Here is a 22,851-nt window from a genome sequence, read left to right as displayed (position 1 = left end):
GGACAGGGGGACAGGGGGACAGGGGCTCAGAGCACGGGACTGCAGGGACTGGGGTGTGGGGAACGTGGGAGATGGGGTTGAGGGGCTCTTGGTCAAGCTGGGAACCCCCTGAGGTGAGGAGGGGGATGCACAGTGATGTCCTGGTGATGTCCTGCTGCCTGTCCTGCCTGTCCCCACCCTGCCACGCAGACTGACGGCAAAGCAAAGGTGGGTTCATGGCAACACATGGCTCTGACACCTCTCTCTCCTCTTCCTCCTGCCACCCCAGGGCCCGACTTTGTCTTCAACCTCTACCACTCACGGTGAGTGATGCCCTGGGGGGACCAGGGGCAGGAGGGCTCCCTTTGTGCAGTGCCAAGGTGTCACCCCCTGCTCCCCAGTCCCAAATCCCCCAGTTCTGCTGTTGGCAGGGGGCTGGCAGGGGTTGGAGGGGGACTGGCAGCTTGGTGACCTCTCTGCTTTCCCTGCAGCGGGCTGGGGTCAGTGGCACTGGAGCTGGTGCCACCATTCAGCATCAGTGGCTCACTGGGAACCTCGGGCTATGAGCCCTTCCACAACCAGGGGCCATGAGGTGAGAGCTGGGCTGGTGAGCAGCCAGGACATCCCCTTGTCCCCCTCTGCCCCCCCGTGCTGTGTCCCAAAGCCTCTGTGCTGCCTGTAGCCCCTGGGCATCACGGCTTTCCTCAGGACAGTCCCAGGGTTTTTCCAGAAAAAGTCCTGCCTGTGGCTCTGGGGCTTCAGAGGCTTTCCCTGAGCTCTGGTTTTGGTTTCTCCCCGCACAGGCTTTGGTTTGTGTTTCCTTCCCTGCTGTCCCTGGGATGGGACGTGTGGCCAGGGACAGAGGGATGGGGAGAAGCTCTTGCAGCGCTTCCTCTCTCTGCCTCTCTCACTCACAGCCTGGCACCAACAGAAAAAGCAACCAAAACCAGCTGGGGAGGATTCCTGTATTTTCACTTCTGCAAGAAACATCTCCTGAATTGGTTGAATTTCAAATGAAATGGCAACGGTGCAGTTTCTGTTGCTAAAAAAGCTTCACAGAATGACAGAATCGCTGTGACCTCTGCAGACCATCTGGGCCAACCCTACCCAAGGTCACCTGGAGCAGGTGACGCAGGAACACAGCCAGGTGGGTTTGGAGTGTCTCCAGAGAGGGAAACTCCATAAATTCCCTGGGCATCTCCTCCATCTGCAGTTGTCACTGGCTCTCTGCAGCCAGGGGTGCACAGGGGGGCCTGTGGCCAGGGAGAGGGACCCTGCTTGGCCAGGGAGAGGGACCCTGCTTGGCCAGAGGGGGCTGGCGAGGCACAGGGGGCCTTGGGACCATCTCTTCGCCAGTTTCTGTCAGAAGAAGAACAAAGAGAAACTCAAGAGAGCCACGTGGTTGGAGGGAAACCAGTGAGGATAGAGTGGGATTTCCAGCGAGTCAGAGGGACCATCTGTGCTCTCGGCTATCAAAGATAAACCCTGTGGTCTGTGGCTTTCTCCTGGCTGAAAGGAGATCTCTGACTGCTCCTGGAGAGGGGGAAATGCCCCCTCCTGGGGCCTGGGAGCCCTCTGTGGTGAGCAGGATCCAGCAGAGCCCTGCATGACGCAGGATCCAGCCATGGGGCCTGACGTCAGCGGCCTTTCAAAGAACAACAAAAAAAAGCCGTGTTTTTGACGACTCCGTTTTCCAGAGGAAGTTGAAAAAAATAAAAAAGAAAGCAAAAAGCTCTAACCCCCGAAATACACAGAGGCAGAAGAGCTGGGGCCAGTGGAGGGGCAGGAGGAGGCTCCCAGTGCCCTCCACATCCCTGTGGGATGCAGGGATGGATCTCAAATGTGAGCAGTGCCACGGGACATGGAAAAGAAGGAAACAGCAAGGATCAGCCCCCTCCTCCTGCCTGCACTGGAAAAACTGAAAATAAAACCAAAAACCCTTCACCTGAAAACCACATTCCCCAAGGAGGGCTTTTGCAAGCAGTTTTACTTCCCACCATGAAGGTTCCCAGAAATGGGGTGCCTTTTGGAAAAACTTCCCTGTGACCCAGGTGACCCAGGCTGAGCTGTTCGGTCTCATCCTGTTTCCATTCTGATGACAACTGTTCACAGCATCACAGAATCAGTTTGTTTGGAAAAGATCTCTGAGGTGATCGAGCCCAGCCCATGACAGAATGCCACGTTGCTGAGCAGAGCCCTGACTGTTGTCTTTCCTCCTCCCCTGGGTCTGACTTGTTCTGCTCCTGTCCTTCCCTGGGGATGTCCCATGGGATGTGCATCCCTGTGGAATCACTGTGATGGGCCCAGCCCCTTTTCCCTGCTGCTCCTCTGGTGATTGTTCCCACAAATCCCCCAGGGAAAACCACCCAGGAACTCAGGTGTGTGAGGAGCTCTTGGAGAGCTGGCTTGGTTCTCCCTTTTCCCAGCTGTGACATGGAAATGCTCTTCACCACGTGAGGCAAATTGCCTCTTGCTGATGGGGAATGTCCAAATCCGGAAACAGAAAGCTCAGCTTGGCCTTAGGAGAGGATGAACAAATGGACCAAATAAATAACAGCACGTTTTTTCTGTATTTACAAATGAAATGCAATAAATAATGTCTGTAGACAGACCATAGTGTGGGTAGGAGTGCCCTGCTCATGCTGGGCTCGTAGGTGCATCCCATATCCTGTGCTGGGGCTGTCCCACAGGGGCTGGATGCTGAAGGGTCTCTGCAGGGTCAGGAAAGTCTCTTGGCCCATCCCTGTGGGGTCAGGCAGGGCAGCAGCCCTGTGCTGCAGGGTGCTGATGTCAGGCTGACGTCTGCTTTCGGCCTCTGTGTTGTGAAAGGTTGGGAGGGCATCACAAGTGTGGGCATCAGCAGGAGGAGCCCAGCTGGGCCAGGAAAGGGGGAAGTGAAAGCACAGGATTGCCCCAGGCCCTGAGGATGGCCCTGAGCCCATGCTGGGCAGACAAGGCAGAGGTGCCCGGTGTGTATCCCTGTCTCCCGTTAGCTGGACTGGCTGGAGGGATCACTGGGGGTGCCCACAGCAGCACTGGGGCCAAAGCAGCCCCACCAGTGGCTGAGCTGGTGCTCCTGGGCCGTGCTGGGCCTGGCACTGTGAACATTCAGGGGTCAGAAGTAGCTTATCCAGTGGCAGACGAGGTAGTTGGGTCAGAGCGCAGGGCTGTGGTCCCCAGGGGACGGGTCACAGGCAGCTGTCCTTGCTGTCCCTGCTGAGCCAGCTCAGGGGCGTGATGGGCAGTGTGATCCAGCTGGAGCTGAGGCTGGACACAGCGGCTGTCCCCAGGAAGGCAGTGTTGTTGAAGATGTTCAGGTTGAAGGGAGTTTTCAGATCAGGACTAGTCTTGGAGGTCAGTGGATCACCTGGAGCTGCCCAGTTCAGCAGAGTGGGGGCTTGGGGCCCCACCTGGCTGGAGAAATCCCAGGCAGGGGCTCCCCATGGAGCGAGGTCCTGTGTGAGGGGATGCTCGGGCGAGGGCTGCTTCAGGTACCCTTTGGACACAGCCAGCTCGGAGCACTCCATGTCCAGCACGGTGTCGGTGCTGCCCGGGCCCTGCACGGACCCTGCACAGCCCGGGAGGGGCACTCCCTTACCCGGGGCCTGCTCTGGCTCCCCGCTGCCCTTGGACTGCTGCAGGTACCCCCGGAACTCCACATCTTCCTGGCAGAGCCCGGGCTCCCCTGGGCTGGCATTCCCGCTGCCAGAGGAGCAGCCAGGAGCAGGGCAGGGGCTCCCCAAGCCCACCCCGCTGTCCTCAGCCTTGGGCAGCTGCTGCCTGTAGCCCTGGGGCTCGGGGCCTGCGGAGCAGCTCAGGGATGAGGAGGAGGAGGAGGAGGAGGAGGAGGAGGAGGAGGGGATGTGCAGGCAGATGCCGCTGTCGGTGCTGGTGCCGCTGCTGTCTCTGCTCCCCGTGGGCCCCAGCTGGTCCTTGGGCCATGCTGGGAGCTTCCAGCCCTGCTCCAGGGGCAGCTGGGCTGTGCTGGTGCTGCTGTCGGGGCTGCTGTCCACCCGGGGCTCCTTCTGGCACAGGAAGAGCTGCTGTGTGGGGTCTGCATCCAGGCTGCCCGAGGATGGGGGCTCCTGCTCCACCCAGAGCGAGCTCTGCTTCATGAAGGACTTCTGGGAGGGAGAGAAAGAGGGGAGTGAGCTGTGCTTCATGCCTGCCATCCCTGCCTGCCTCTCCCAGTGCTCCCCACGCCTGCACCCTCGCTCTGCCCCCAAAGGGTCCCTTACCAGGACTGACGGTGTCCTCACGGGTTTCCTTACATAGGTACACGCCAGCAGAGCCCCCAGGAGGCCCAGCAAAAACAGGGTGAGGAAGGAGGAGCTGAGGATGCCCGGGAGAAGCTCTGCGCTCCCTGCAAGAGAGGACGTGACCAGGTGAGGGGGGAGAGGGGACTCCTCAGTGCACACAGCACCGAGAGGCTGCCCTGGCGTGGATCCCCACACCCCCAGGGCCAGGAGGCTGGGGAGGGTCGGCATGCCATGATTCCCCCCTTGCCTGGGTCCCACTTACTGTCCCTGTGGCCGGTGGTGACGCACTGCTCGTCGGTGCGCGTGGTGGGGACGGGCCTGTTGGCCATGCCGGGCTCCACGCTCAGGCAGTACTCTGTGAGCCACAGCAGCTCCCCCAGGGTGAACTCTGGGCTGCTCTTCACCACTGTGAACTGCAACAAACAACACAGGCTGGCACCTGAGAGCCCCCAGCTCCTGCTTCCCTCCATCCTCCTCCTCTGCTGTCCCTGGGGGAAAGTCCCCAGGGTGTGATACGATAATGATGACAGCAGCTAGATCCAAAATCCCCACAAGAGCTGGAAACCTCCTCCATAAAACACACAAAGAAACCCCTCTGTGCTGCTGTGGCTGTGAGAAAGGTCAGCATTTACTCCTACAGAAGACCATGCCTGAACAATCTGGTTTTTGAGCAGCACCGTGTGGGACAGATGGGGACAACACGGGAACAGCAGCTCCTCTCACCGTGTGGTTGTCCCGTGTCCTCCTGACGTACACCTGGTACTGGGTCATTTTCTTCTGGAAGTCTGTGTACTCCACAGTGATGTTCCCACGGTGCAGGAGCAGCTGCAGCCGCACCTGGATGGAGTTTCCCACCACGGAGAGGCTCTGGCTCGCCAGGCGCAGGCCAGCTGGAATCAAATCGGTCACAACAGCAGGTCAGGGCTGTTTTCTGTTCACAGCTCTCAGCCTGTGCAGCACCAGACTGAGCTGTCACTGTCCCACCATCCTCAGGTTGTCCCATCGTCCCGCACAGCCCACCTGCTCTCCAAGAAGGTGTGGAGGGAAATATCCCTGCTCTCACTCATCCCACAGCTCTTTGCAGGCAGTTTGGCATCCTGAACATCCCCAGCAACTCCAGCACAGGGTGGAGGCACAGCTCAACCCACCTTCCTGTGGGGAGAAGGCGCTGCTCCTCTCCCAGGGGGACGTGAGGTTCCCGGACACGGCCCTGACCCGCGCGAAGTAGCGCTGCTCCTGGCCCAGGGTGTAGTAGGTGAGGTCACAGGAGTGCTCCGAGCTCTTCCCACACTCTGGGATGGCTGTCCAGGGGACAACTGAGCCATAGCTGTGGGGAGAAGCACCAGGGGTGAGCAGAGAGCTGGAATCAGACCCCGGGCAGGGCAGAGCCCTCGCGTTGCCCCTCGCTGTTACTCACACTTTGTACTCCACGTCGTAGCTGGCATTGCTGGGGCAGCTGTGCCCCGGCTCCCACCTCAGCAGGTGCCACGCCACCTCCGCAGCAAAGTGCACGGCCCGGGGCTTCTCCAGCTCCTCACCTGTGGGGCACACGGGGATCTCAGGTGGGAGCACAGCCCTGGCTCTTCAGCCCCACAGCAGCCTCAGGCCACAGCATCGCCCGTGATGGGTGATGTAACAGCGCTGACCACCCGAAGCGTGCAAGCCTGTGCCCAGATTTCTCTTTCCAACTTCCAGGATTTGCTCAGCCTCCTGTTTTCCTTCCTCTTTCTTTGGGGACAGCTCAGCTGGGGCTGCTCGGTGCTTTCCTGCCCCAAAAGGGAGCCGTATTTGCATCCCTCATCCCCTGCCTCTGTTTGGACTCAGCTTTCCTGTTTTGCTCATCTGCTGCCTGGGTGAAACCAGACTTTTTCACACCTCCTGCCTGATCTCGGTGTTGTCACCTGGCAGAAAAGCCCCGCTGATAACATCTGCCACCTTTCCCTTGCAGGCTTCCCGGGCAGCTGCTGCCTGCCGGCAAGCAGCCAGCCCAGCGCTGTGTCCCCGGTGTCCCCTTGTGCTCACACCACTGGGGACAAGCGGGGCTGGAGCCTTTGGGCTCCCAACCAGCAGCGAAAGGCGAGCACCGAGCAGGAAGCCCCGGCCATACCCTGCCCCAGAGACACCAGCAAAGGTGTCCAGGCTGCGGCTCCAATCTCACCCCATCCCAAGGAACCCACCCGGAGCCGCGGGGCTCAGCCCCAGCCAGCAGGGAGGTGAAAAGCGGCCCGAGAGACTCACCGTGTGTCGGGCAGGGCAGGAGCAGTGCCAGGCACAGCGCCAGGGCGGTGGCACAGGGGACCATGGCCCCTCAGCATCCTCCGTGGCAGCAGGGCGAGCGCGGGCCGGGCTGTGCCCCGGCAGGAGCCGAGCGCTCGGTTTTCCCCCAGGGGCTGGCTCAGTGACGTCTCGGAGGCGTTCGAGCTGCACCACGAAAGTCACTGAGCAGCCACTTCCACTTCTCTTCGCTGTCCACCCACTCACCCCCAGCCAAAGCCTCAGCCTGGGCTGGGCTTTTCCGACAGAGTTTACAAGGAAGAATTCTGGGGGCTTTTCTGAGCAAAGCGGGGCCGTGCTGAGAAAGACAATTACGAGTACAAGAGTGATGTTTCTGCCTTTGCTGCTTTGCTGTGAAAGGAGATGTTAAAAACACGGCACAGGTGAGGGTTAGCACCGAGAGTGACCTGTCCCAGGGGTTTTCCTGAGCACAGCCCCGTGTCCTGTCCTGCCAGCAGCTGAATCCAGCCACGTTCTAACCAGCCCTGGAGTCCCAGGGGGGCTCTGGCTTTCCCTTCCTTTGGGCTCAGCCTCCTGCCTCAGCCTGCAGTGCCCCTTTCTCCATTTCTGGGGCTGAGTGACAAGCTCTGGGATGTCCTGTGTCCTGCAAACACCCTCACACAGCGGTGACATTGGAAATCCAGCATCACACAGGGGCTGCCACTGTCCCCAGGGCTCTGGTATCCCCCCAGGTGTGTCTGTGACCCCATGGCTGTGGGGTCTGGCCCCGCAGTGATGTCCTGCCTGTCTGGTGATGCTGGCACCTGATTCATCACCCAGCACACTGTGTGTGAGTGCTCTGCTTTGCCTCAGAGCCTGCTTGAGGGCTTTCCTGGGGCCCTCATGTGATGAAGAGTGATTTTCCACAAAAAAAGGAATTTCCCACTGGGGAATTAGTGGAAAGGACGCAGATAAAAAGAAGACAAACCAAAAGTGCTCTGGACAGACTCAGAGAGCATATAGGTGGGCACAAAGCTGCAGGCTCCTCTTTGAAGAACCATCTTAAAGGCCTGAAGTGGGAGATTTCTCCTGTTTTATCCTTTCTGACAAAGGGCAAGAGCTTCCACAAACTTGCAGCCTGGCTGGAGTACCAGCAGCAGATCCCATCCCTGCCCTGGGTTTATTCCCATCCAGGGCAGAGCAGCTGATGTCCTGCCACTCTGCTCTTGGCCCCTGAGTCACATCAGAGCTGAGGAGTCCTGAGATGAAGCACAGCCAGTCCCACAAAAAGCCACAGATTGTGTTTTGTGTAAGGCAATGACAATTAAAAGCAACGGGACCAAAACACAGGGAAGTGGAAGTTCTGCGGAAAAGCTTTCTGTGGAAAGGGGCTGGCCCTGTGGGTGAGGCGGTTCAGAGCCTTGGGAGAAGTGGTTGGCAATTTAGAGGAAAATGAAAGAGGCTGAGGAGGAACGAGAGTTCTGCAGAATGTTTGGATGGCGAGTGGGACTCGGGCTGGAAGCTGAGCTCTGCAGGGAGGGCACTGCCAGGTGCCACATGAGAGGCTGGTGAGGGGACAGTGTGCGCTGGGGATGATGTGTCTGACCCTGAAATCCCTCCCTGTGAACACAGCACAGGCAAACCCAGCCCAGGAGCACCTGGGTCTGTGCATTTCCCTCCCTGCTGTCCCCCAGGAAGCCTTCCCAGGGTGACAGCAGGGTCAGACAGGTGATGCTGCACTGAGCAGGGCAGGGATGGGGCCCGAGGGCTGGCTCTGCACAGCCCTGCCGCAGGACAGAGCGGAGCAGAGTGATCCTCATCCCAATTCCCTCGTGCCTGGAGGTCAGAGCAGCTCTCCTGGGCTGGTGGAGCCGGCTCTGGCTGTGTGTTTTAGCTCCTGTTTAATGGCTGGGAGGGCAGGAGGGTGCAGGGAGGGCTCACAGCAGTGTTACCAGCAGGAAAGGTGAGGATTTCACCCGGGAGCTGTGTTCATGCTGACATTTACCATCAGGCTGCTGGGTTCAAGCCACACACCCTGTTCTCTGGAACCTGCTCTCTGTAGGTGTAGCCATGAACAATTCCTGGAGATGTTTCCTGAGAATCCCTTTCTGAAGAAGATGCAGCAGCTGAGGAGGGCATGCCTGGCTCAGGGGTGCAGCTCAGGGCTTGGCCACCCCTGCAGAGACTGCAGAGGCACAGAAAGCAATCAAAAAAACCCCAAAAAACATTCCTGCCTGTGACAACTACCGAGGAGTGTGTTGTGGAGCGAGGGCTGGCTCAGAGCCCCTCTGTGAGCTGGGATCCTGAGAGCAGGAGGGCTCAGAGGGATCCAGCCCAGGCTTTCCAGCCTCAAAAGGAAGGAGCTTTGCAGCAGGGCTCCTCCAAGCTTGGATGTCCCTACTTGTCTCCTGCCCTTCTGATGAGCAGGTGTGGGTGGGGAGCTGGATGAATAAGGGACTTACACTATGAATAATGCCAGGAGAAATGTGTGGCACTGAGGGTCATGGCTCTGGCTATCAGAAAGCACAGAATGAAGCTAGGCCCTTCTCCTTTAATCCAGGTATTTTCACCTGTTTCTACCCGAGTTCTTGGTTAAGCACAGCGTCCCCCAGGTTTTGCCTGCAGGGGAGGCAGGAGGCTCCTGGAAGAAGCATCATTCCATTAGCAAAGGAATTAAAAGGCCTCTAAAGAAACTAGAGGAAAATGCCATTTCATTTCCTTTGGAACAGAGAACTCTTGACTTCTAGGTCACACCAGAGAGGTTCTCCTGGGGCTGGGCATGTCTGTCCATCCCCTCCTGTGTGCTTGTCTGGGCAGGAGAGCTGTGGGTGAGTGGGTGGGGGGCACAGAGGGGAGGAAGGGGGGTTTGTGTGGGCAGGAGGGCAGCGGGGAACCCCGGGATGCTGCTGTTCCCTGGGGCCAGGTCTCACCGTGCAGATTCTCGGCGCTCGGCTGGCCCTGCCCCGCATCCCTGGGCCGGCACAGGGCAGGTGTTTTGCAGGCTGCGCCTGGAGCAGTTGGGAAACCGGCGGCGCCGGAGCCGGGCGGCAGGTCCGACAGGTTTGCTCCTGGCGCTGGCACTGACGTACGAACCCTCTCGCCAAACACCTCCTGGCCCGGCCCCTGCTCGGCACCGCGCTGCTGGCATGGCCGTGCCGCAGCTCTGAGCCCAGCCCAGCCCCGACCCCGGCCCATGGACGGCAAAACCTCCCCGGTAAGTGCGGGCGGCTCCGACGGACCCCTCGGGCTTTGGTGGAGGGACCGGGCTCTCCCTCGGCTCCCCGGGTGTTCCTTCGCCGCAGCCGGAGGGAGCAGGAGCCGGGGGAGCTGCCTGAGGAGCTGCTGCCCCCGGCACCTCCCTGGAGGGAGGGCAGCCAGCAGCATCCCTGCTGCTGCCCGGTGCTGGCAGAGGTGTCGAGGCTCTCGGGTGCTTTGCCACGCCGGAGCTGCGAACCGAGGGGACCAGCTGGTGCTGGCAGAGGGATCTGGTGCTGCTTGGCACATTCCCGAGCCTTCCGGCGCTTTCCAGCGGCACTGCACTGGTGGGCACGGCCCCGCTGCTCCCCTCGCCTGCTCTCCGGGCAGTTTTCCTGCGCCCTTTTTGGGCTGGGCTGACTGGGACCTGCTCAGCCCTGGATGTGGGGCTTTGCTGAGCATCCTGTCATGAGGAAAACATCCATCCCAGCCGGGCACCGGGCGAGGCAGCGAGTAATTACCGAGCCGAGCAGCGCCGGCCGTGCCAGCGACATCCGGAACGAAGGCGGCGGTGCCGGCGTGGATGGGGCTCCGGGGGAGGCAGAGCTGTGGGCTCCTGTTGGGTGTCAGCTGGCTCTGAGGAGATGCAGAGTGGTCTCAGCTCTGGGCAGCCCCAAAGCAGGGTAGCATCACTGCATCTTGGTGATAGTGGGGCAGGCACTGGGATGGCCACATGCAGAGGCAATTCGCCAATACTGGACAACCCCACCGGGCCACCTTGGCATTGTCACTTGGGTTAAACGGGCCATCAGGAGTGCCAGGAGCCACCCTGGGCTCTGCAATGGCAGCAGAGTCTCTTTGTCTTTCCAGGCCTCTGTTTGCCCCTCTGTGGAGTGAGGTGAGCAGTGGTTACACAGCCCTGGAACATTTTGGGTCTGTGGCCAAAGGCTGCTCACAGTGGCACAGGATGACCTGTCCCTGGCCACATCGGGCTGGCTCCATCAACAGATGGGCACCTGCACTTGCAGTGACGCTGGCTGGCTTTGGGATTTCACTTTGCTGTGGGTATCAGGGTCTTGGCAGTGTCCTGTCCCTGCTCTGGTGCTGGGCTCTGTCCCCTCCCAGGTAGGCCCCACTCAGCAGTGGCACTTGAGCAGGACATTGTCACCCAGAGGGACTAGGGGCTCTCACAGGCTGGGGACATCTTTGTCCCTGGCGAGGACAATGTCTCTGTTGTGTGCTGGCTGAGCTGCCCCGCACGGACAATCAGCACTTCACAAGCAGGTGAAGGAGTTCCCAGGCTGGACACAGGGCTGTGAGCAGCTGGAGCCGTGCCGAGCTCAGCTGGGGAGAAGGATCTGAGGCAGCTCCTTCCAGCCAATTTAATCCAGGCTGCCTTGCTGTCTCTCCTGATGCTCTGGATTTTTGGGAGTTCCTGTGTCCTTCCGCTCCCCCAAGAGCTGGCTGGGCCCTGGGTCTGGTTGCAACACCCAGGTGTTCCCTGGCTTCCGCTTTCCCTCCCACTCCGAAACTGCGGGTGACTGCTGGCTGGTTTCCCTGCAAGCTGAGCCTCCAGCCCAGCCTGGGTTACCTTTCCCCCGGTGATTTCCCTCTGCTGCTGTGGGTTTGGGGGCCTCCCCTCCACACCAGGGTGTGGAGCTGCAGGTCAGTGCATGTGCCAGCTCACGGTGCAAAGGGGATGGGCATCTCGGTGCTGCTGTCCTTGGTTTGGGTGCCTGGCCCAGCTCTGCTCCGAGCCTCGGAGCAGGGACAGGGAGTGAGGTGCTGCTTGCACTCCTGACAGGTTAAGCAAAGGGCTCGTGTTGCAGACAGGCAGTGTCCACTGCCTGCAAGGTGAGTAGAGCTGGCCAGGAGTCCCTGAGTGTCCCCAGTGTCCCTCCTGGGTGTCCTGTGGAAGCCATGGGTGCCCCAGACAGGGTCTGGCTGTGCCACTCTCCCCACAGCTGCCTCTGGCACGCATCTCTCTCGTGGCTGGTGGAGCATTTGCAGAGAGGCCATCGGGGAAAGGGCTCAAACCGCAGCAGCACGTGTGATCCGGGCTCAGCTCTGACTCTGACTTTTACTCAAAAGCCAGCAAAGGATGAGTAAAGGTTTTGTGGGCAGGAGCCATCGCTCGCTCACCGGGGTCATGCACTCCTCTCAACAGAAACATCTCTGCAAAACCACCACTCTTTTCTCTGCTGCAGTGGCCCTACACTGCTTGCCCAGGGCAAGATGCTACCTCCTCTGCCAGGCCCCCAGGATTACTTAGACTTTTAAGGAAATTAGCTGAAAGTTCACCTGCGTGTAAGAAAGGGCATGTGCTTCCTGCTGAGGAGCAGTCTGACCTATGGCACGTTTTGGTGTTAATTTGATATATTTGCACACTGGAGGTGGGAGTGCTGCTGCACCCAGCATTGCTGGCTCCCTGGGGAAGCTGGCTGTGGTTCCTGTGTGTGATGCAGAGGTTTCTCCTGTGCAGGATTGCAGTTCTGCTGGTCTGATAAGCAAAGGGTTACAGCTGCTGCAGGGTGAGATGTGACACATCAGATGTGTGGAGACAGCACACAAATGCCAGGGGAAAAGGGTATTTACAAAACCTTCATTTCTACATAAGCAGGGGAAGCTCTTTGCCCAGGAAGGGTTCCTGGCATCCCCACTGCTCTGCTCAGGACCTGCCACAGCTCTGGCTGTCACCAACAGCGAGCACTGAGGGTACCCAGGGGTGCCCCACGATGTGAGAACTGAAATCCCATCAGTGTTGGCACCGCTCAGCTCATTAGGGGAGGGCACTGCAGGGCACCCTCCAGCCTTCCCAGCCCCGAGGAGAAAACTGAGGCGCCCTCCCGGGCTCCCCAGCACCTCTGGGAGAAGGCAAGGCTGGGAAATTCGGGTGTAGGGAAAGCTGGAGCACGTTCGGGCTGTCCGGCAGAGAAGGGGTGACAGCGGGGCCATGCAGCGGAACACAAAGTGCCTCTCTCCGCTCCTCCCCGTGCCCAGGAGCCCGGGGAGCTCCAGACGAGCCGGGAGGAGGCTCCCCATGGCCGGGGGACATTAGCGGTGCCCGTGGCACTCCCGCGGGGTGGGAGGAGGTTTGTGCCGCTGCTGGCCGGGAAGGCTGGCCAGGAAGGCTCCCGGAGCCTGGGGGGCTGTGTCTGTGCCGGGATGAGCTCGGCAGGCGCAGCCCGGGCAGGGCAGGTGTGGCCCCGGTGCGGGGCTCGGGCCGTGTGCGGGACGCGTGGCCACGCCGGGACCGTGAGTCACCCGTAATGGGCAGGAAGTCACCGCCAGCAGGGCACAGCCGCCTTCCCAAAGCAGCAGCCTCAGCCACCTGCTCATTAGGGCTCCTGCTTCCCGGCAGGAAACACCAGGGGAGAGAAACGAGGGGAGAGAAACGCCAGCTGCAGCTCCTGTGCGTGTCCCCCTCTTCCAGAGCTGCGCTCCAGCCCGAGCGCTCCTCGCTGGCTTGGGCGGGGAAAGGGATGGTTTCTGGCCATGGGGAAAGGCGATCTCCGGCAGCGTGGGGCCAAAAATCAGAGACAGGCTCGCAGGGGGATGTGTCAGAGCCCATCTCTGGGTGGTAAGTGGTCCCTGCAGGGTGGTGGCTCCCCGGGGCTCCCCTGCAGAAGTGCTGTGACAGAATCCCAGAATGATTTGGATGGAAAGGGACTGAAAGCTCACCCAGTTCCAGCCCCCTTCCATGGGCAGGGACACCTTCCGCTGGACCAGGTTGCTCCAAGCCCCATCCATCCTACAAAAAGTAGAGGAAGCAGCATTTATTTTGGGAATTGTTCCTCTCTGGAGGAAAATGAGAGGCTTTGGCTTCTGTCACCAAAGGAGCATTTAGAAGAGCGTATTTTGAGGAAAGGAAACAGATACATATTCTTTTGTGAATTCATGGATGAGGAGTGACACAACTGCAGAGCAGCATTCCAGGGTGCAGGACGTTTCAGGGCTTGGAAAACACCGATTATTAAGTATTACTAAATGACAGCTGGAAATTGCACTGTATTTTTCAAATGGCTAATTAAGGATAGATGCATAAATTGGGGCACTGGCCCCGTGGAACTGGGCCACAGCGTGACTGTCACGATGCCAAATACCCGGCTGATTGCTTGGCTCACAGTGATGGCTTTGGGAAGTTCAGGCACCTGGAGGGGAAAACCCAGTGACAATGAGGTTTTTTTGCCATCCTGGGTGGGATATGGCTCAGGATCTGGTACAGAGAGAGGCACTGGGGTGGTGACTCTCCGTGGTTCTGTGGGGAACAGGCTCGTTGTGATGCCAGGGGGGCTCAGCTCCGTCTGTGTGGTGCTTTCACCTTCACAGCTGGCAGGGTGGCAGCTGGGGGACTCTGGTGGGCAGCAGTCACTGCTGGTGACAGTCCCCTCTGCCCACAGAGCACTGCCTCGCCCAGCAGTGTCGCCCCCAGCCTCCTCCATGTCTCCAAGGTCAGCAGCATCTTCGGTGCCCGACCTCCGCAGCCTCGAGAGAACGTCCTGGGCATCAGCTTCAAACCCTACAGCCCCGAGTCCAGCCCGGCCCCGAGCCCCTGCTCAGCCTGTGAGAGCTCACGTAAGGACAGGGCCCAGGGTAATCCCTGGTCCCTCTCAGCATGGGGAGGGAGGGATGGAGGGAGGCAGGGATGTCACAGACAGCCACGGGGGTGCGAGGGGTGTGGGGGCAAGGGACAGGACAGTGACCACAGGGCAGGCTGGGGTGTGCATGGCCCTGCTCTCCCACAGCTCAGAGGTGGGCAGCAGGGTCTGGGTGCCCCGAGGAGGCAGCTGCCCCCTGACCCTGCCTCTGCCCTGCTGGCAGGATCCTCCATGTTCAGATCTCCCTGCATGAGCCAGCGGCGGCTTGCGCTCATCTTCTGTGTCTCCGTCCTCATCGTGCTGCTCGTCGCCCTCATCCTGCTGTGTGAGTGGGGTCCCAGCCTGGCGTGGCTCCTGGAGGGGACCTCAGAGGAGATGGGGGTCAGCAGAGTCTGGGGACACCCACACTGGGAAGTGCCAGAGGGAAACTCCTGGCCGAGAGACAGGGATGGGCTCTTCCCATTCCCTGAGTGTTCCTGACATCTGCTGGAGAGACAGCAGCTGGGGAAAGGAGAAAAGGAGATCTGCTGCCTGGGCTGGTGGCAGCATTTGGGGCTTGCTCTGGTGGGCAGCAGGGAACCCAGCAGCACCCCCAGCTGCCCTCCCCAAGACAAATCATGCTCTGATGGAATCCCTTTAATCCTGGTGACATCCAGCTGCCACTCTGCAGCCAGTGGGCTTGAAGCACTCACAGGATGAATGCATTTTCTGTGGGTGAAGGGAGAGGGGTTTGCAGCAGCTGGGCAGCACAGGGGGTTGTCAGAGTGGCCAGTCCTCTGTCCAGCAGCTCCTCACTCTTGCCTCAAACACACCTCACACTCACACCCGGTGACTGGGAACATTCCTGTGCCTGGCACACCTCCAGACACCCGCCCAGGTGGGTCACAGCCCTTCACCCACGGGCAGCCCTGGCCTCAGAGTGGTGTTCTCCTGCTTCCAGTCATGTTCTGGCGGTCACAGACGGGCATCGTGTACAAGGAACCAGCAGAGAGCTGCAGGGACAGCGCTGTGCGCTGCGACGGCGTCGTCGACTGCTCCCAGAGGAGCGACGAGCTGGGCTGTGGTGAGGCACCGGGAGCTGGGGTGGTGGGAATGAGGGGAGCCCCAGGAGCACCCCTGACCCTCCTGCTCCATCCCACAGTGCGCTTCTCATCCGAGGAGTCTTTGCTCCACGTCTACTCCAGCACAGAGAGCCAGTGGCTGCCGGTGTGCAGCAGTGACTGGGACGAGTCCTTTTCCAGGAAAACCTGCCGGCAGCTGGGATTTCAGAAGTAATTTCTGGAGGATGGGTTGTGCTGCTCGGGTCCTGGGGCCCGGCCAGACCCCTGGCCTGGCTGAGTGCAGGGTCTGCTGTGCTGTTTCCCCCAGTGTTGCATTTTCCCACTGGAAGGCAGCGTGTCCAGCGCTGCTCTGGGCACAATGCAGGGAACAAGGGGTCAGTGCCTGGATGGGGGGACCCTCACTGCCTGTCCTCTCCCCTCCCAGTGCGTCACAGACCGAGTACATCCCCCTGCGTGTCTCTGGCAAGAGCCTCACGGTGACTGATGAGCGAGAGACCATCCAGCAGAGCCTCAACAGGTACCAGGGTCACCTCGTGCCCCGCCCCTGCCCCGGTGCCACAGGAATGGGGCTGAGCCTGGGTCTCCCTCCTCTCTCCTGCAGCTCCCAGTGTCTCACGGGAAAGTACGTCTCCCTGCGATGCACAAGTAAGGAGCTGGCCAGGACACAGCCGAGGGTGGGCCCCCTTTCCAGAGGCTTGGGAGCACTTTTTCCCCTTCTCAGCACAGGGCTGGGTAAATGGGACATCTTCCAGCAAATTTTCTGGGTGATACAAAAGTACCAGCATTGCATTCCCTGCAATAAGTGTGGTACCTGCGGGTGGTGGGGACGCTGTGTGTGTCCCACTCCGTGCTCCCCTTCCCCCCGAGCCTTTCCCCCAGCCCTGCTCTCCCCTCCAGCCTGTGGGCAGAGGATTTCTGGCCGGATCATCGGTGGGAAGGAGACCTCTGTGAACAAATGGCCCTGGCAGGTCAGCGTGCAGTACGGGCCCATCCACATCTGCGGCGGCACCATCATCGACGCTCAGTGGGTGCTCACGGCTGCCCACTGCTTCTTCATGTGAGTGCTGCCGCCAGCCCGGGCACCCAGCCCGGCCCCACACCCCGGCTCTCACTCCCTCCTGCCCCATCTCACCCTGCCAGGAACAGCATGAAGATCCTGGATGACTGGAAGGTGTACGGAGGGGTGTCGGACCTGAAGCAGCCCATGGATGGCATCCCTGTGTCCCAGGTCATCATCAACTCCAACTACAGCGACGACCATGACGACTACGACATCGCCCTCATGAAGCTCTCCAGGCCACTGACACTCTCAGGTGAGGTGTCTCAGCTCACCTGGCCTTGGCTGGCTGGCGTTTGGGGGACAGGGAGATGGACAGGACCGAGAGGCCGCTCGGGAACCATGGGGTGCGTGGGGCTGCTGCCGGCTGGAGCATCCAACTCTGCTGTGGCCACATTGCTTGTCCCTTGGCCAGGAAGGGTCTGGCACTCGCAGCCGTGGGCTCAGCTGTGCCACCAGCCCCACACTGGGCGGGGGAGACCGTGCTGGGGTGTGCACAGAGGAGATCCTTTCCTGTGCCCCACGCTCCTCCCTGTGACATCTCTCTCCCGGTGACTCCTCCCTCGCTCCTCGCCCGGCTCCCGTCCCGTCTCCTCCAGCCCAGGTCCGCCCCGCCTGCCTGCCCATGTACGGCCAGCGCTTCCAGACCGGCCGGTCCTGCTTCATCACCGGCTTCGGCAAGACCAGGGAGAACGAAGGTGAGGGAGGACTGCGGCTCCCCGCGGGCAGCTCCTGCCCACCAGCACAGCCCTGCTGTGGCCCTTCAGGGCTTTCCCGCAGGGATAACTCTGGGGATCGCCCTCCCAGCCGCGAGGCTTGGCAGAAATGAGACCTGTGAGAAACAGCCGCTTCCTCCCTCGCTGCGGAGGGGCCGGGGGGCGCTGGGGGATGACGAGGCCCCCCCTGCCCCACAGCTTTTCCTGCCTTGCAGATAACACGTCCCCGAAGCTGCGGGAGGCCGAGGTGAAGCTGATCGACTACAAGATCTGCAACAGCGACAAGGTGTACGAGGGCTACCTGACCCCCCGCATGATGTGCGCCGGCTACCTGCAGGGAGGGAAGGACGCCTGCCAGGTGAGCTGCGCTGCCCGATTTTGGGTACCCGCAGAGGGGCGTCCCCTGCCTCCCCTCCTCACTGCTCTGCTCCTCCGAGCCAGGGTGACAGCGGAGGGCCCCTGGTTTGCGAGGACGATGGCCGCTGGTATGTGGCCGGGGTGACGAGCTGGGGGACAGGATGTGGCCAGAAGAACAAGCCCGGAGTGTACACGCGTGTGACAAAGCTCCTCAGCTGGATCTACAGCAAAATGGAGGTGAGGTGGCAGGGCTGTGCCTGGGCAGGGTGGCCCTGGAGAGGGGCTGTACCCCCAGCCCAGCCCCTGGCACCTCACCCTGCGCTCCTCTCTGTCCCTTGCAGAGCGAGAACGACTAGGAGCGGGATGGACACTCGCCTGGGCTGTGCCTCTCCGGCTGGCACGGCCTGCTGCCCGGGCTGCTGCCAGGGCACGATGGCACAGACAATCCCCCACCTCTCTCTGGGCTGTCCGTGCAGCCAGGGACCTGTGGCTGCCCCTGAACTCTGCAAGCAGCACCTGCAAAGTGACCCTGCCCTCGCCTGGCGCCGGGGGTGACACGGTGGTGACACCGGGGGGACACAGCCCGTGCCAGCGGCTGGCCGTGCTGGCTGGGGGACACCTCCTTGCCCCGTGTCTGTGGCTCTCCTGCTGTAAATAGACCTGTCCGGACAGGCTGTGCGAGTGCTTCCTGGCGGGGCCGTGGCGCACTCAGCGGCCGAGGGGCTGCCGGCAGAGCACAGAGAGAGAGACAGAACTCTCTCCTTTTGCCAGGTCTCTGCCACCTTGGGGTGCAGGGTGTGCCAGCTGTGTCACACCTCCGGGCCACGCTGCGGCCACGGGGAGCCCCGGGGTGCGGATATTCCACCCTCCAGGAGCCCCGGGGTGCGGATATTCCACCCTCCAGGAGCCCCGGGGTGCGGATATTCCACCCTCCAGGAGCCCCGGGGTGCGGATATTTCACCCTCCAGGAGCCCCGGGGTGCGGATATTTCACCCTCCAGGAGCGCCGGGCGCCGCTCTCGTGTTTGCGGAGGATTTAGGAAGTGCCTTTTACGAGCTGTGCCAGAGAAATGCCTCCTGTTTATTTTCCCGTGCCGTGGCTCTGGGCTGAGCCCGCTCCGGGGAGGGTTTGGCAGCCGAATGGGGCAGCTCTGTGCCCTGGGGTGGCTGCGGGAGCTGTGACGGGAGCCAGCGGCAGCCAAAGGCCACGCTGGAGGGTGGTTCGGAGCAATCACTCCCAATGTGAGGATCTCCCTGCCCTGCCCGAGCAGGGGTGGCACAGCCAGCCTCTGCTCCCTGCCCACGCCCCAGCACATTTCCCTCTAGGAAACAAGTGCCTGCGTCTCCTGGTGGGTGCTGAGGCGCACAAGGAGATCCCCAGGGCGAGCAGAGGCTGCCTGCTCCCCTCCCCAGCCCTGTGGTCAGCTGCAGGGGCGTCCTTTGGAGCCTGGCCACCCTGCACTCTTCTAATAAATGTTTTGGTAGTGCCCCAGGTGGAAATGGCTCTTTGGGATGGGCTGGAAAGGAAGCAGCGATGTGCCGAGGATCCCTGGGGAGCGGGCGTGCGGGGCTTGTGATGGAGTGGCCCTTCCTGCCCGTCACTGCTCGTGGCTGGGAGAAAAGCGATGTTTTAGGTTGCTCAGGTGCTGGGAACATCCCCTGGCTTCCCAGCACTGACCACTTCCCCTAGAAAAGGTTGTGGGCAGCTGTGGTTTGTGTTGGGATTTTGGGAGAGCGTGTCAGCTCCGGTTCTGGGTGTGCAGAAAGCACCTGCCTGTCCCTGGGGCTGGGGCTGCACCTGCCCGCTGCCGGGAAGGGCCGGGTGAGCTCCTGGCTGTGCTGCACTTCTCCTGCCTTTGGAGCAGCGCTGCCTGGCTGCCCCGGAGCTGAACCGAAACAAAGGGAGGGAGTCGGTGCCCTTCGGGCAGCACCAAGTCAGCCTGACCTCAAATCCCTTTTCAGAGCTGCAGCCCAGAAACCTCCCACGGACACAGGAGCTGCCCGTGAAGGACGGAGTGTGCAGGGCCCAGGGGACTGTTCCCACTTCAGAACGTGTGACAAGGGCCTCGGCACCCTGCTGAACTCCAGGAGGAGTGGGGGGCTCTGCCCCACACACACTGAGGCTGAGGTGCTGCAGTGACTGCCCCGAGTGTGCAACACGATTTCCACAAACAGAAGCAGCAGCTTGAGTTAGAGACGGGGCCCTGACTTCCCTGTTCTGTTTTGGTCTGGTTAAAGTGGGAATTCCATTAAATGACAGACCCAGCTTCGGTTTATCCAGAGGCGATCCGGGGGTTTCTGTGGATAAGTCAGAGTGAAGCAGCAGCTCACAGTGGTTTATTGCTGGAGAAATTGATCTCTTGAGAAGGAATAACCCAAAAATTGGAACCCAGTAGGAGCTGATCTTGCTGGAGCTGTGTTCCTGGGACCAGTCATGGTAACATTTCAGCACGTGTGGGACCTTCTTCTCTGCTGTAGGTTTCTCCTCCTCAGGGGTTATTGCTCCTCTGAAAGTCTCTCCCAGCAGAGAAATGCTTTCAGTCCCTAATACAGATTTAATTTATTTCTTCTAAACCTGCCAGCCAGCAGTGTCTCCCCCCAGGCCCACAGGCAGGTATGCTGTGTTTTCCCATGGGATGAAGTTTTCTAAGCAGATTAGGAGTGATTATTTTCCCGTGAAGCCTGGCCACGGCTGTTGTGCAGACAAAACAGACGTCCTGGACACTGCTTTGCCTCCACTCCAGGGACAGCAGAGTCTGGTGGGTGCCAGCCCAGCCCCGAGGAGCTCCTGGGACAGCCCAGGCCATCACCTGTGGCTCCTGTAAAGCTCTTTGCTCGCTCAATGTCCTGCTCCAGAGCATCTTCCCAGACAAGGGGTGCTGAGCACATCTGGCTGGGCTGTTCCCAAATTCCTCTGTGCTCTGGAAATCGTAGGCCAGCATCCCAGGGGGATACAAATGACAAAAATACAGCCTGGCAGGCACCACGTGAATTACCGCCCATTAGCGGTGGTTTTCTCGATCTCTCCTTTTATAGCTCTTTGTTCTGCTGTGTCAAAACAGATTTGTTTATAGGGTTTCAGTGATGATGTTTCTCTGCAAAAATGCTTTTCCTCCAGTTGGGGATTGGTTCCTTTCCATGGTCAGTAACATCATCGCTTGGCACGGAGTCGCTGGACTTCAGCTGGAGCTGTGCTTGACGGGGCAGTGCAGGAGCCTCAGCTCCATCCCCACTCCTGCAGGGATCCAGGGCACAGGGAATGACTTGGACCTGATGGAAAATGATGTTATTGGGGTAAACAGCCTTATGGCTACACACAGCTTTTGTCACTGCTCCGCTCTCCCTGGTGGGGCCAAGGGCTGCGTTGCCACTGAACAGGAAATTTCCAAGCTTGGCATTACAGGCAAAGCTCCTGTTCTCTCTCAGATAGCTGAGGAGAGCAGCCCAGCCCCTCTGCTAGCACAGATCCTGCCTGGCCTCTGCATTACTTTTGGCCCAGTTTCTCCACAAGAGAAGCTGGAGCTCGGTACAGCCTCTCCAGTAGCACAGCTCTGGGGAGCAGATGTTTACCATGAGCACCTGCTGGAGCTGCTTTACCTCTTCCCTTCCCACATTCTCATTGGGGGCTCTATTCTACCTAAGTTTGCACAGGGAAAAAAATTATTTGCTGCTGATTTTTTTGATTCTACTCACTTTGGGCACCTCCTTGGGAATTTGTAGATAAAGAAGCAAGGGAAGGAGAGCACAGAGCACATCCAGCCACATCCAGCTGTGTCCTGGCTGCTGCTGCATGGGGCATCTGTGCTTAGGGCTCTGCAGAGCCCTGCTGTGCTCACTGCAGCCCCCAGGGCATGGTCACACCTGAATGTTTTACTGTGTGCTGTGGACAATGACAGCCCAGCAGCAGATAAGGTCAGAGGAGCCCAAAACTTGATTATAAAGGCTTGATCCCTGCCTCCCTCCCTGCAGGGTAACTGACAGCCTTATCCTGTTATCCTTATGCATTAGAGGCTCTTGATGTTTTCCAGCTCCTCAGTGTTGGTCTGTATCTCTTGACCCTTTGAATAATTGCCTTGAAATGCCAGTGCTGGTTTATTTTCTTTTTATGTTTTACTGGAAGCGGGGAGATGGCTGTGGAACAGTGCCATCACTGTCCGATTTCTATCTCAGATGCATTGGAGTTAACAGGGGATGAGCCAGCTTGGTGGTGACAGCATTGCTGAGGTGTTTTTCCAAGAAATGGCTTTCCAGGGCAGCAGCAGGAGGCAGGCAGGCAGAGGTTTGCCAGTCTGGCCCGGGATGGAGTGGTGCCCCTGGCTCTCAGCTACTGCCTGGCAGTGCCCCCAGCACCCTGCTCCCATCTGACATCCTGAGCTGAACAAGGATCTGCCCATCCTGCTCCTCCCAACACGCCTGGCTGTCTGAAGGGAGCGAACTGGGGCTTGCCACAAAGCTCTGTGACAGCTCTTCCAGAGCTTTCCACAGGGCTTTTTGTCCAGCCCTTCTGTCACACAGCGTTTTGCCCTGGCTGGCTGAAGCATGTCCTGGTTCCTGACCTGCTCTGGGTAACCCCCAAAGGGTCTGGTTTCCTGCAGCTGCCAAATGCTGGTGGATTCAGGGCAGGCAATGCAGGTACCAGGTCCTGGCTGTGCCTGAAACTGAGCCAGGCCAGGCTGGAAGTGGCCCTGCTGCCCACCCTGCCCTGGGTGGACCCTGAGAGTCGCTGAGCGATGTGACTGATGCCCTGTCAGCTGGCCCACCTGGCCTGCCAGCCTGCCAGTCCCTTTCCCAGCTCTCCGGAGCAGCAGGACAGCAGGGCTTCTGTTTGCCAACTTATCTGTGTGTGTTTTCTGCCAGCCCCAGAGGAGCTCCCGGTCTGTTCCTCGTTCCCCCCACACCGGAGCACAGCTCAGGGCAGAGTCCAGCCTGTGGGGAGGGACGTGTCACAGCCAGGGGAGCGTTTCCCCTGCACACCTCAATGGTTTGGGTTGGAAGGGATCTTCAGGGCCATCGTTCCAAATCTCTGGCACACCTTTCACTATCCCAGCTTGCTCCAAGCCCCATCCAACTTGGCCTTGGACACTTCCAGGGATGGGGCAGCCACAGCTTCTCTGGGCACCCTGTGGCAGAGCCTCGCCGCCCACATAGGGAAGAATTTCTTCCCCACATCCCATCCAACCCTGCCCTCTGGCAGTGGAAGCCATTCCCTCTTGTGTCTCCAATCCGTCCCTTGTCCAAAGTCCGTCTCCAGGTCTCTTGGAGCCCCTTTAGGCGCTGCAAGGGGCTCTAAGCTCTCCCTGGAGCTTCTCTTCTCCAGGCTGGACACGCTCAGCGGCGTCCGGAGCAGGGGGGCTCCATCCCCCTGAGTATCCCCGTGCCTTCCTCTGGGGGGATCTGGGAGCCGCCGGGGGCCGGG

At 60.1% G+C, this 22,851-nt stretch overlaps 3 protein-coding genes across 6 annotated transcripts in view; 2 read left to right on the top strand and 1 right to left on the bottom strand.

Annotated features, from left to right (window-relative positions):
• The window catches only part of SMIM35 (small integral membrane protein 35), a 6,191-nt gene extending 1,850 nt beyond the window's left edge, over positions 1-4,341 (top strand). Inside the window, exons 2-5 of one of the 3 annotated variants that reach the window (XR_004500236.1) lie at positions 269-302; positions 471-571; positions 897-1,126; positions 4,255-4,341. Coding sequence is in view for 2 of the 3 variants with exons in the window: in XM_033519718.1 (XP_033375609.1) it covers positions 269-302; positions 471-570 (134 nt within the window). In the remaining variant the exon portion in view is untranslated. Of the gene's footprint in view, positions 1-268; positions 303-470; positions 572-782; positions 824-896; positions 2,447-4,254 lie in introns of those variants that run through there. The other 2 variants (XM_033519718.1, XM_033519719.1) reach the window with 2 other exon arrangements.
• Positions 2,531-6,721, bottom strand: IL10RA (interleukin 10 receptor subunit alpha). Its single transcript, XM_015649941.2, has 7 exons — positions 6,477-6,721; positions 5,656-5,776; positions 5,387-5,565; positions 4,962-5,128; positions 4,501-4,651; positions 4,218-4,342; positions 2,531-4,103 (listed from the first exon to the last, which is right to left on the bottom strand). The coding sequence occupies exons 1-7, from the start codon at positions 6,538-6,540 to the stop codon at positions 3,168-3,170; spliced, it is 1,743 nt and encodes a 580-aa protein (XP_015505427.1). The 5' UTR covers positions 6,541-6,721; the 3' UTR covers positions 2,531-3,167.
• A 2,639-nt stretch (positions 6,722-9,360) lies between these two features.
• Positions 9,361-18,924, top strand: TMPRSS13 (transmembrane serine protease 13). Of its 2 annotated transcripts, none has more exons than XM_015649985.2 (13): positions 9,361-9,666; positions 14,099-14,222; positions 14,469-14,570; positions 15,186-15,308; positions 15,387-15,516; positions 15,731-15,823; positions 15,908-15,951; positions 16,204-16,363; positions 16,447-16,619; positions 16,963-17,061; positions 17,295-17,437; positions 17,521-17,673; positions 17,778-18,924. In XM_015649985.2, the coding sequence occupies exons 1-13, from the start codon at positions 9,646-9,648 to the stop codon at positions 17,790-17,792; spliced, it is 1,380 nt and encodes a 459-aa protein (XP_015505471.1). In that variant the 5' UTR covers positions 9,361-9,645; the 3' UTR covers positions 17,793-18,924. The 2 variants fall into 2 exon arrangements, with proteins under 2 accessions (XP_015505471.1, XP_015505470.1); XM_015649984.2 differs by having other exon boundaries at positions 14,048-14,222.
• Positions 18,925-22,851: the final 3,927 nt, after the last annotated feature.

The sequence above is a fragment of the Parus major genome, chromosome 24, assembly GCF_001522545.3.
Source record: "Parus major isolate Abel chromosome 24, Parus_major1.1, whole genome shotgun sequence".
In the NCBI taxonomy this organism is placed as follows: domain Eukaryota; kingdom Metazoa; phylum Chordata; class Aves; order Passeriformes; family Paridae; genus Parus; species Parus major.
This window is presented reverse-complemented; position numbering and strand designations above follow the sequence as displayed.